This window comes from Mugil cephalus, chromosome 16 (assembly GCF_022458985.1).
Source record: "Mugil cephalus isolate CIBA_MC_2020 chromosome 16, CIBA_Mcephalus_1.1, whole genome shotgun sequence".
In the NCBI taxonomy this organism is placed as follows: domain Eukaryota; kingdom Metazoa; phylum Chordata; class Actinopteri; order Mugiliformes; family Mugilidae; genus Mugil; species Mugil cephalus.
In genome coordinates this window covers 1-13,146 of record NC_061785.1, presented here as the reverse complement: position 1 = coordinate 13,146, position 13,146 = coordinate 1, and the positions used below count along the sequence as shown (strand labels likewise).

Genomic DNA, 13,146 nt, shown 5'->3' with positions numbered 1-13,146 from the left:
TAACATCATTGGTCTTGGGCAGAAACCTTTTCTCTCCACAATTCAATTTATGTTTTTTCATGAATTGATGCCCTTCAGCGTCATACCAGAGTGTCACACAAAAGCTGTGAAAATGGCGGATCTACAAGATCAACACATCACAACACATTGTGGGCTTGTAGATAGTGTATTTTCACCAATAATTACAATAATAAAGGAATGGTTTTAGACATACACGATTTCCACCCAACAGCAAATACTTTCTGATCTACTAAGGATTGTGCATTACACCCAGATAAGGTGGTAACAATGGAATCAATGTTCATTACTCCAAAAAGAAACAAACAAACAAAAAAAACAAGAACAAAAAAACAATGTTACTTTGGCAATTGTAGTTTTATTTCTGACAATTTGCTAAAGTGCAATGGACATACACATGACCAAAATAAGAGCAGCGGATGAGGAACACATTTGCTCGACTTGACCTTCTCTGCTAGACCAGACAGTCACTGAACGTAAACATAGCTAAACATGCTGCACTCACTTGAATATGGGTCAGTATGACAATGAGTAATACTTACTGTATGTTCCACACATAACAGTAGCACACGCATAGACTAATGAACTGGCATTAGCACAACCAAGCTAACTTTACCTTGAAGTTGTCTCAGACATCCAAGTCACGGTAATCGAAAAGGCATCGAATAAAGGCAATATAATAGCTTCTTCAGTTCTGAGAGACTGGTGGGAAGTTGAGGTTCAAATGGGAAAACTTTATGGGTCATTGTCAGTGGGAGCCACAAGTCTCAAGGTGTGAATGGTGTTGAAACTTCTTGGGGACAGAAGTCAAGATAGTATTGTAAATTGATGGCAGATTAAATCTCATTCCATCTCCTCTGAAGGTTTTTCCACTCTGACATAGATGGCTTCCTTTACTCCTCTGTCAAAGCATCTGTCCTCTATGGCCAGGACTTTGACATTGCTATCTTCAAAAGAGTGTCGTTTGTCCTTCAAGTGGAGGTGGACCACTGAGGCGTGGCTCTCCTGTGTTGGGCTATGCGTTTGTGGATAGTTTGTTTGGTTTCCCCAATGTACAAGTCTGCACAGGGGATGACGATGTTCTTCCTCTTGTTGTACTCCACTTCCCTGTCCTTTTTGGGATACCCTCTTGAGCTTTTAACAAAGACCCAGTTGGGGTCCACGTGTCTTGAGGTTTAGAGACAAATATAGTGACTTGTGTTTTGTCTGAGTTCAGAAGTATAACGTTCCAGGTCACCCAAGCCTTTATGTGTTGAAGGCGCTTGGAGTTTAACCAGCTGATTAGTTTCATCTGGTTTCATGGATAAATATAGCTGGGTATCATCTGTGTAGCAGTGGAAGTTTATGCCGTGCTTTCTAATAATATTGCCCAAGGGAAGCATGTATAATGTGAATAATATTGATCCTAGCACAGAACCCTGAGGAACTCCATAGCTTACTTTGGTATATATAGAAGAGTTGTTGTTTACATGGACAAACTGGAATCTGTCTGACAGATATGATTCAAATCAGTCTAGTGCAGTTCCTGTAATCTTGATCACACTTTCAAGTCTCTGTAGTAGAATACTGTGATCAATAGTGTCAAATGCAGCACTGAGATCTAGCAGGACAAGTATAGAGACAAGTCCATTATCTGAAGCCATGAGGAGATCATTGGTGACTTTAACCAGAGCCGTTTCTGTGCTATGATGAGCTCTAAAACCTGACTGAAACTCTTCAAACAAACCATTCCTGTTTAAATGATCAACCAAATGATTGACAACAACCCTTTCCAAAACTTTAGAGATAAAAGGAAAGTTGGAAATTGGCCTATAGTTGCTAAAACATCTGGGTCAAGAGTGAGTTTTTTAAGTAATGGTTTAATTATAGCAGTTTGAAAAGACTGGAGCACATATCCTGTTAATAAGGATAAGTTCATCTGATTTAATATGGAGGTATTAATTAAAGGAAAAACCTGCTTGAGCAGCTTAGTCGGGATGGGGTCAAGTTGATGGTTTAGATGCTGTAATAACTGAAGTGAGCTCAGGAAGATCAGACTGTATCTGGTTTCCATTAGTACAAAAGCTTTAGTTTCTCAACAAAATCATCTACTCCATCACTTTTAATCCTTTCTGTGAAGAGCAGGTTGAACTAGATTTACTTTGGTCTGCAGTTTGAAATGGAGCCTGATCCAACCAGATTCTGTCACGGATGGTTTCTCACTTGATCATGTGTGTTGTATTTCATTGTTTGCTTGTTTTTTTTTTTTTTTTTTTTTACCATAAGTTTATATGCTCACAGTCACACTCAACCTGAAAGACTGATTGATCTGAACTGAATAGATAAATCAGTGTTCCTCATCATTTCAGTGCTGTCCCCTGAGTTCTTGTATCAGTGTAGATGCACATGAGCTTTTTACACAGATCAGTTCATTTAAAACCAGCTTCATCTCAAACTATGATCACAGATGACACTAAACTACACTCAGGGCTGTTTAGCAGATTGACACAAGCTAAAACAGACCACGATAGCGGTGAGGTGGTCTCCATATGTCCAGTGGAGTATTGATAAAACACAAAGCATGGGTTTAATAGTAAACAGTAGAATTGTAGACAGTAACTGTTTAATGTAAAGTTTTATTTGTTTTGTTAGAGAAGCAAGGGATGCGACAAGGAAAGGTTTCTTATGGAGGGGCATTGCTGCTGAGGACAAAGAAAATGACGGACAACAACAAACAGGTAATTTTTTTGCATAAATACTGAATGACAAATAGTGATGATTAATGACTGGCAGCTCAGACTGTATGAGATTTAGTTCAGCTGAGCACTGAGAAATGATGAAAGGGCAAATAATCTGTTTTCAGACAGTGGATCCATGTAAAGTATTATCACACTCTGCAGGCCACCTCCACCTCCCTTTTTGCGTGTGTTCAATATTTTTTTTTCCCCCGTGTTATTTGACATTATTACATGTAACTTAGTTTCTGTATTTTTTTTTTTTTTTTTTTGTATGTATGGATTATTTGGGTTGTTAACCTTTAGAAATGTTTTTACTATGAAAAATTGTGATGAGTTCAATACTTATTTTACCCACTGTATGCACATATATATTCAGACACCCCATACATTCGTGAAATATTGCATACATGATCACTCTTAGGCCTTCAAATATTTCTTTTAGTACAGTCACGGACAAAATACTAAACAAAGCAGCCATTAAAAACGTAAGTTTGTGTTTGTCAGAAATACATAAGAAATTTTGAGTTTTGGGTCATTTTCGTGCAAGTGATTCACTATTGAAGGTCATGCTTCAATGCTTCCTTTAGACATGTTGCCATGTCTAAAGCCAGTATATTTAAAAGTTCTTCAGAGAAAAATGGCTAAAACAAGGAATCTAACCCAGGAAACACCTGAACATACCACCAGATCCTTCCTGCCAGAAAGTGCAGATGCAGTCCTTCAGCAGTTGGATCTACTCTGTAGAAATTCAGATGAACCAACAGCTTGCAAGACAAACAAAGATCTGGGCATCCATTGGATTCTTCAGCAAGAAATGAACTCATCCTGATCCACATGTGCAGGGAAACCTACCAAATGTCATCACAGGAGCTCCAACAGCAGTGGTCAAACCAAACTGTGTCCAGTGTTCCACCTAATCCTTACCCTAACCCTGACGAATGTGAGGCAGAGGTTAGCCTGGCGTTGTTGGGCCCAAGCACACAAGAACTGGAGTACTAAATATTAATTTGATGATGTGATGGTTTATTTAGTTTTTGTTCAGTTTTGAACACATTCTCTGTTATTTGTTGACCTTGATACAGACAATGTTGAGAACTGACATATTGAAACTGTCAAGAATTTAGTTTTGTTTGATCTTGACCTACGTGTTTACCATGCTACAAAAAATAACACAACCTTGTAAATCTGGGACCATTCAGATAAATGTAGTAACAATAAAGAATAAAAGATGGAGTTACATGATCAGATCAATTATTAATGAATATCAGCAGATAGATTGACGTACTTGTGTTTGTTGCAGTGTGTTTGTGTGTCCATGCCCAGAGGAGAGGGAGAAGAGGAGGAAGAGGAGGAGGGAAGTGAGGAAGGAAGGAAAGATAGGCGCCCTGTCGCATCCGCTCCTGTCCCAGGGTCGCCATGGTAACTGCATCCCTCTCTCTGTTTCTCACGTGGATGTTATCAGATTTTTGGTCCAATCCATGAAGAATGAATGTGGTTAATTACTTTCTGTGAACATGTCCAATGTCTCTAATGTCTCAAATCTAACTGGTGGTGTTATCGGAACAATTGTCTCAGATGATGGGCTGTTGTTTTAATGATTGGGTCTGTGTAGATGGAGGGACAGTCTCTCTGTCTCCTTGTACTCGAGAGTGCTGTTCTGTTGAGGTGGCTATGCTGATTCCATGTGGCTCTGTTGTGTATGTTCAGGTGTGTGGTGTGGACCAAGGATGACCAGGTGTTCTTCTTCAATCCAACAATCCACCTATCTGTCTGGGAGAGACCAGAAGAATTAATGGGTCGAGACATCAGCAGAATTATTGAGGATCCACCCCACAAGAGGAAGAAAATGTGTCTTGCTGGTCTGTCATTTATTTTTAATAACTTTATAACATGTTCGTCTTTACACATTCACTGAAGCTGCTGTCTATGTGACAGGCAGAGGCTCCAGCTGTCAGTCATCTGGCCTCCATGGTAATGGTCATAGTGAAGAGGATGACAATAAACACAGGTCAAAGAAGAACAGGTGAGTCTGAGGAAACAGAAGGTCAGAATGTGGTGACATTAATTTGCTGTTGTGCTCGAATCTGCTCGTCATCACTTTACAATGTTTGTGTTTCACCGTAGAACAGAGGAGCCAATGTCCCTGGTTCCTCATCCTGGAGAAGTTAAGCTCCTTCCTCTGGAGCTTCGGATTGCTCACTTTAGGGAGATGATGCTGGAGAGAGGGGTAACTCTCACATTCATGCACATACAGTATATAGAGTATATATACATAGTGTTAATACACATACAGACAGCCTACACCAATCGGTTATAACGCTGACCACTGACAGGTGAAGTGAATAGCACTGATTATCTCTTCATCACAACACCTGTAAGTGTGCAGGAAATAACAGGCAGGAAGTTAACATTTTGTCCCCAAAGTTGATGTGTGATTCTTGAAACAGGACAAAATGGCTTAGGAATTTTGACAAATTCTGACAAAGTCATCAGGAGACATGGACTAACTTTTCACAGTTTTGTTGATGATTCACAACTATACATCACCATGTCTCATGACGACCCAGGACCGATTGATGTCCTTAACTGTATTTTAGATATTAAGACCTGGATGGCAGAGAACTTCCTACAGCTCAGCCTAGACAAAACTGAGGTTTTAATTATTGATCTCAAGGCTCAGAGAGAGAAACTTTTACCAAAATTACAAAGTCTCTATCTCCTTCATAACAGGTAAAAAAAAACATAGTTTAGCTTCGTACCTCACATTAAAAACATAGTAAAAATTGAATTTTACCACCTCAAGAACATTGCACAACAACATTTCTGCAAGAACCACATGCTAAGCCTAATGTGCAGTCAATACTCCATGCCAGTTGGCTGGAGATTCAGGAAAAAATATCCCTTTCACTCAGAAAACAATTAAAATGGATCTCAAAGGAAGATATTAATTCTGTACCAGTGACCTTGGTAAACATATATGACCCTAATTTTGATTGTCTGGAGTTCTTTCAAAAAGTTTTTAATTCTGTTCTTAATTTAAACAATACAAATGTTATAGTTGCTGGTGGAATTGTGTACTGGATTCAAACTTAAATAAATCAGCCTCAGCTAAACTACAACAGTCAAAATCTGTACAGTTTTGAAAAACTACATTAAAAAATCTCAACATTGTGGATAACTGAAGACCAGTATCTCCCAAGGAAAGACAGTATTCATTTTGTTCTCCAGTGCACAAGTCATACTCACATATCGAATCTCTTTTTTTTTTTTTTTTTGTTTTGATTCCAAGATGCCAACTACCATGCTATTCTGATTTCAGATCATAGTCGAGTTACACTGGATTTGCAAAAGACCTGGCGTTTCGATCCAACACTACTGAAAGAGGAGGGTTTTCTTAAGCAGATGGAGGAACATATTATATATTTTTTTCTTAAACCAAATGACAAAGGTGATGTCAATGACTCACTCTTATGGGAAACTGACTAAAGGCGGTTATAAGGTGTCATATGATGTCTTATATATAAGCTAAGCATAGATCACAAGAAGAGGCTCTCAGAAAATAAGACTAATTTATACTTATTTTTATACCACACTAAATTGGATAAAGAAGCAGTAGCCAACCTAGAAGCAGATTCTATGTTCAAAGAAATTGAAGCAGCAATTCAGCAGTTCCCAAATAATAAGTTGAACCACTCCAGAGAGGTGATATCTATACCAAATTCATAATATCATTGTATTTCGTTATTACTGAAAAAAAGATTGCAATCCTACTTTAGTTTTCTTGTACCAGCTTATTTCTGTCATTTCAGCCGAAACAAATTTAATAAGTAAAATTTCAGCAAATCATCTTAAATGTCACATTGCTAAAAATATACATTATGACAACACTTTTTATTATATATAATCCAAACTGCTGCAAAGTAAATTCAGTTATAATTTCTTATGATGCTGAAAATGCATTTGATCAAATAGAATGGCCTGATATGTTTTCTGTTTTAGAGAAATTTGTTTTTACTGATGTATTTATTAATTGGATTAAGATCATTTATAAGACCTGTGTCATAACAAATGAAAATATTTCTGATCCCTTTCGTTTATACAGAGGCACTCGTCAGGACAATCCATTCTCCCATTTATTTTTGCTTCAGTGTTCTCTTCCATGATCAAGCCCAGAGATACACCCAATAATACATCAGGTTACCTTTCATAAGATCTCGGCTTATGTTCATGTTGTTATTTGGTTTGTTTCACATGTTATGACTGGCTGGTAGGCCGCAGGAGATGTACCAAACTGTAAAACACACCAATCCATAGCACCACACAGAAAACGTGTCACAGTCTGATTTGATCAGAATGTAATCTTCTGTCCAATCTGTCAATTTTTTATTTTTGTTTATTTTTTTTATTATATACATAACACATGGAACACAGATATGATGAAAGCTGTGCTTGTCCTCAGGTGTCAGCATTCTCATCTTGGGAAAAGGAGCTTCACAAGATGGTATTTGACTCACGTTACCTGCTGCTGACTCCAGATCAAAGGAAACAGGTTTACAGTGGTTTAACATCAGTTACACATTTATTTCCTTTGCTTTGTTATTTAGACACCAAGATAGGACTATGACATCTTTGTGTGTTGCTGCAGGTGTTTGATCAGTTTGTGAAGAGCAGACTGAAAGATGAGTACAAAGAGAAGAAGAAGAAACTACAGAAAGCAAGAGAAGAGTTCCAACAGTTGCTGGAGGAGGCCAAGATAACCAGCAGGTATCTCCATCCATTATTCAGCTCAGCTCTCTTAATTATTCAGCTGTGTTCCTGTAAAATCTGACCTGAGTCTACCTATTTCTTGATGGCACAATTTATTCTGTCATTGCTTCATTCCGTCAAACCCTAACCCTAATCCTAAAATGGAACATTGAACATTTGGGAAAATTTTCTTGTGGGATGATTCAAAGTCTGAGTGTTGTGTACATAAATCCACTGTCTGCAAAAAAACCCTTCCTGAAACTGAGGATGGACTAGATTAACCCTGATGAACAAGACTGCTATGGTCAAAATTTATGAATACATAGTATGATGTTAGTTGTTAAAGTCTGATTTCCTCCCACCTACAAATACATGCTTCTTAGGCTAAGTGGTGACATTAAACTGACCCTAGGTGTGAGTGTACCAGAGTGTGAATGGTTGTTTGTCTCTGTGTTAGCCATGTGAGAGACTGGAGACCCCCCCCAATGCTGCCTCTCCCCTGACAACAGCTGGGATAGCCTCCAGGAACCCCTGTGACCCTAGTGAGGATATTAGATAGTAGATAGTAGCACACTCACCCACACTCACCTAGGGTCACCAATTAACCTAACAAATTGGAGTACCCGGAGAAAACTCACAAGGAGAACATGCAAACTTTACCCCAGCTGCAGTCAAACCTGGACCTTCTCACTGGGAGGAATCAGTGCTAACCACCAAACCACTGTGCCACCAACAGTATAAATGATAAATAATATGCTGCAGCTGGTCTGTTTCTTCCCTGTGACTGTGAACCTTTGTTATTAAGTATATTATTCATTTTGTTTGAATTTTTCTCTGTAGGTCAACCTGGAAGGAGTTTTGTGCTCGTTACCGTGGAGACCAGCGTTTCAATGCCCTCAACAGGAAAAAGGAACAGGAAGTTCTCTTTACCCATTACATCACTTCTTTAAAGAAACGAGACAAAGAGAACAGAGCACGGCTGAGGAAAATGAGATGAGAAACTAAATCTTACAGAACCATCTAGAACCTTTCTAGTACCTACCAAGGACCATCCAAAACTATTAAAACCACTTTCCAGGACCTCTGGATGATGTTGGGGTTAACCCTGTGCGGGCTGCCATTAATAGATCCTGGTTTCAGACAAGTTCTGTTAGAGGAATGTATACCAGGACCAGACCAGAAATCAACTATAACAACATTTAGAGCACAAAAGTAGGTGTTCATCTGAAAGACTTATTATGGTGTGGTCCAGATTCATTTGTGTAGGTCCTTCTCTACAGGTTTGCCAGTCATTGTTGCAGTTTAATTTGGGTAAGGGTTAGGGTCCACAACTGTAACTAAGCACATTAGAAGTAAAGCATTTTGACGCACAAGTAAAGTAGCAAATGATGTAAATGTTGTTAATGTTTTATTTCTTAACAAAACTCTGGATTCTTAAGACAGTAAATCACATACCAGATGGTTATATCCACATGAGGGAGTTAGAAACTGAAACCTTAAGTGGTGCTTCCAGTCAACAGACTGACACTGAGACAGACCAGGTCTCATACCACATCAACTAGGAACCATACAGACCAGGAACCCGACAGACACGCGTGACTCTAAATACCACGACATCCATGAGCCTGAACTGCTGTTGCCATGGAAGAGAATCCAGGGGTGAAGTACTTCTCCACTCTGCTGTTTAAATGTTCTCAAGATGATGAACCTGACGTATCTCTGTGTCTGCTGTGTTTAGTGCGAACGTGTTTGTTGTCATGATCCAGCTGTAACCCCCACCCTCTGTCACCTGTCAGCATATGTCATTGGACAGGTTTAGTGTGCTCAGTGCTCAAATTGGATATTTTATTTTTTTGTGTCCAGATTTCTGTCAATGGTGTCTTTGTTCTCATGGGTTAGGGTTGATCTCTCTTCTGATGTTTCATTGGCTGTTGTTCATGATGCCCCCCCCCCGCTTTTTTTTAAATTTAAATAAAGTGTAAAAGTATGTGTTGGTCTACAGATATGTTCTTGGCTGCTCTTGGCTTAAAGAAATTAACATAGTCATTTTTTAAAATTGGACATTTACTGAAATGCTCCAAACAATGCTCACGTAGAATTAGCTTTACTAGCAAAGGCTGGTGAATTGGTTTCACTCACTGAATATTTTGAGGGAAATCTGTGGACATAATCCTCCAAACAGATAAAAATAAGCTGTATTTTTAGTGCACATTTGAACACAGAGTCATTTTGACAATGTAGCTAGAGAAAACACAGAAGAGGAGCAGATAAGGATGTAATAAAGAAATAATGAAGTGACAACTCTTTGTCTCTCTCTTTCTCTCTCTGTAATCACAGTAATTCGGCCCTCCATTGCTCTTTGTCTGTTGCCATGGCAACCTGTGATTTCACAGATTTGTTTTTCATAGAGAAAAACCATTATTGGCTGTTAGACTGAACACACAGAGAAGAAGCTGCATGTTTGTGAGAGTCTGTTGGTCCAACAAATATAGAGAAATGTGACCTTGATTTAGAACACTTGTATTTTTCAAATTGTAATTAAAATGTAAATCAAAACAGATGCAGAATACAACCAGAACCAAAATCAGAATTGTCTCATTGTCCAAAGATAATAAATAATATATATGAACCAGACATACACATCAGAATAAAAACTAGAAAATTCCCTCTGGGACATTTTCAAAGGGCAATGAGGAGCTACTGCCAGGAGTACCGTCTTTGTCAACATGAGACACACTTAATGTAACCCTAACCCTACATTTAGCAAAATTAGCTTACAGTTACCATACTTAACTCACATTTAGCACACTTAGGGGTTAGGGGGTCAGGGTTAGGGTTAGGGGTTAGGAGAGGGACCTCGAGCCCCTCTCCTTGAAAAGGAGAAGGGGGAGCACGGTCCATCCGTCCCGGGAAGTCCCCGTAACCCTGGCCCCATCTGTAGGCGGGGCGGCGTCTCCTCCCATAATGGACAGTGGTCCACTGTCCATCCATGTCCAATGTTTGTCTGTTTAGTTTTGTCTTTAATTGTTTTTTAATTTTTTAGTTTGTAAAAAATGAATTAATCAAAGAAAAGCGCTATCCCAAAATGTGGATAGGATAAAACAACTCAAATTGGACTCAAAAAGTAATAAAAAACTAAAAGAGGAGACAAATTGTCTTTAAAAATAAAATAAAAGTTTTATTTAAGTTTAAATTGTTAAAAAATACAAAAAGAAGTGTGCCCAAACGACGTTTCGGCCACGTGGGGCCTTCTTCAGGTGCGGCACACTTAAAAATGAAAGAATGAATGTGGCTGCAGAGAGGAGGGTGTTGTCCGTTTGAGCGTCAAAGCAGAAATGAGCTTTCTCGCTCTTGGCGCTCCTTTTATAACCTCTGTTTCCCTTTCATGAATTTATCGCCTAAATGTTTCAAATGAATTTTAAAAGTTTCCCTATGACCCCGCCCACTGTTTTTTAACCCCATAATGCCCAAATAAGTGTTTTTAATGTAATTTCTTCATGAATTAACTGGTAGATATATATATTATGAATTTATTAATAGTTTTTTAGTGTTTTTTAATAGTTTTTAATAATAAATCAATTCTGAAAATAGTTTTAACTCCTATAATTATTGTTGTAAATAGTAGTTTTAGCCCCCATTAATTATATATTTATATTTTTGATATCATGAATAAATTATATTGATTAGGGTTAGGGCTGGGGGATGAATTGATTAGGGTTAGGGCCAGGTGATGAACTGGTTAGGGTTAGGGCCAAATGTTTGGGTTAGGGCTATGAAAACTAATGTTAGGGTTAGGGCCAATTGTTAGGGTTAGGGCTGGGGGATGAATTGGTTAGGGTTAGGGCCGGGGGATGAATTGGTTAGGGGAAATTAAACCTTTCTCGATGCTGCACCCTGGGCTGCCAAGTGACTCACCCAGTTTGGAGTAGTGCAGCAAAGGTCTGGCACTGGCCGACGCATGTCACTCAGGGTCCTTCAACCACAATGTGGATCCGAAAAAGAATTGTGAAGATGAAGTGAGGAATGCGTCCAGGAACTCCACCCCAAAGCAGGCACAACCCAACGCAGGCACGTCATCTCCTAACGTGATAACAGTCCAACCGACGGTCAGGGATCAAAGATCCGCGCCCAAGAGGAGAGAGACAGAGAAGAGAGACCAGTAAAAATGAAGTAAGATCCAGGGAACAGTCCCAGGCCAGGCCCAGTGCCGTTCCAGGTCAGGCGAGCCCGAACCCCCGCCGGAAGTCCCACTGAAATAAAGACTGAGTGCGACCGGAAGATCAAGGATCTCCGTCACACAGACAGGAGGAACCCAAAGCGCCAGAGAACCCGGGGGATGTCCGCACATGGCCAACGAGCGCCACAGGTCCTCAAGCGGAACCGGAGACCAGCAGGAAACGCACCGCATTTCAATCACCGGTCCCCTTGAACAGGAAGGATACACAACGTCATAAGGATCCGAGCCATGACCCATGTACTACAGATCCCTCTGCCGTGTCAGCATCCGAAAGGGAGACTTAGGAGAGAGAAGAGGGGAGCAAGACGCAAGTCCCGGATACTCCAAGACCGGGCAGACGGAACCATAATTAAGGATTAGTAAAAGGGACAATTTTAAAGGGGAACGGAGAGGGCATAAAGTCCGCCCGAAACATCCGGGGACAAGCCCCAGCGGAGATAGGTCTATATAGCCTCACCTATTTAGAACTATTTTAAGCCCCATTTGAGGTTGGAGTCATAAACTAAGATAAACTGGCGTGGATTGTGGAACACATCATCAGTAGTGAACCCCAGGATCATCGGGTGTTTCGGCCATTACCACCAGACACCCTCCCCCAAGGACGGCCCAGCCAGGATTGATCAGGTCCTGGAGTGTGTTCCATAGCCAATTGGTGTAATGTTTAAGGTTTAAAGAGAGGAGAGGAGTTAACAACGTAGTCAGACCCAGACTAGGGTTAGGGTTAGGGTTAGGGTTTAGGGTTAGGGTTTAGGGTTAGGGTTAGGGTTAGGGGTTAGGGGTAGGGTTAGGGGTAGGGAGAGGGGACCGATCCCATCCCCGTCTGGGCATGGGAGGTGCTCGGGCCTTCCACTCCCCCCTCCCGTAGTCCCGAGGCGGCTGGCGACGCTGTCGGCGGCGTCCGCCGCGCTGGACGAGGGTCCAGCCGTCATCATAATAGTCACCCATAGCTATGGGTGACGTACTGGTTTTTAAATTCAATTAAAACAAATGAAAATATGAATTAAAAAACAAAAAATGACTTATTTTATAAAAAAAACAACAAACAACTAAAGGAGGGTGTGTCCGGGCGACGTTTCGACCCTTTCCGGGTCTTCCTCAGGCCAAGGACACACTGAAAACTCACTCGGGTCAGGCAGCTGGAAAGCGATGTTACCTCGTCGAGCGTCAGAGCAAGAATGAGCTCCTAATGAATTCGCTCGGCTTTTATAAACTCTGTTCGCAAATTGTCGTTTCTTGTTTTTAAAGTTCGCCAAATGTAATATGAACTCCTCTCTTGTATTTTTTAACCCTCTAGTTCCCAAATCAAATAGATTGTAATGAAATTGAATGAAAGTGAATAAAAATGAATGAAATTAAATAAAATAAATTAGAATAAGTGAAATGTTTTTAATAAATGTTTTTTTACAGAAAAAGTGATTAGGGTTAGGG

General features: G+C 40.0%; 1 protein-coding gene across 3 annotated transcripts in view; it reads left to right on the top strand.

Annotated features, from left to right (window-relative positions):
• tcerg1l (transcription elongation regulator 1 like) overlaps positions 1–9,470 on the top strand; it is a 29,638-nt gene extending 20,168 nt beyond the window's left edge. For all 3 annotated transcript variants that reach the window (XM_047608399.1, XM_047608398.1, XM_047608397.1), the window contains 8 exons: positions 2,650–2,735; positions 4,036–4,154; positions 4,443–4,594; positions 4,671–4,758; positions 4,860–4,962; positions 7,195–7,284; positions 7,381–7,499; positions 8,322–9,470. In XM_047608399.1, the coding sequence (XP_047464355.1) occupies positions 2,650–2,735; positions 4,036–4,154; positions 4,443–4,594; positions 4,671–4,758; positions 4,860–4,962; positions 7,195–7,284; positions 7,381–7,499; positions 8,322–8,478 (914 nt within the window). In that variant the 3' untranslated portion in view covers positions 8,479–9,470. The remainder of the gene's footprint in view (positions 1–2,649; positions 2,736–4,035; positions 4,155–4,442; positions 4,595–4,670; positions 4,759–4,859; positions 4,963–7,194; positions 7,285–7,380; positions 7,500–8,321) is intronic.
• The last annotated feature ends 3,676 nt before the right edge of the window (positions 9,471–13,146 follow it).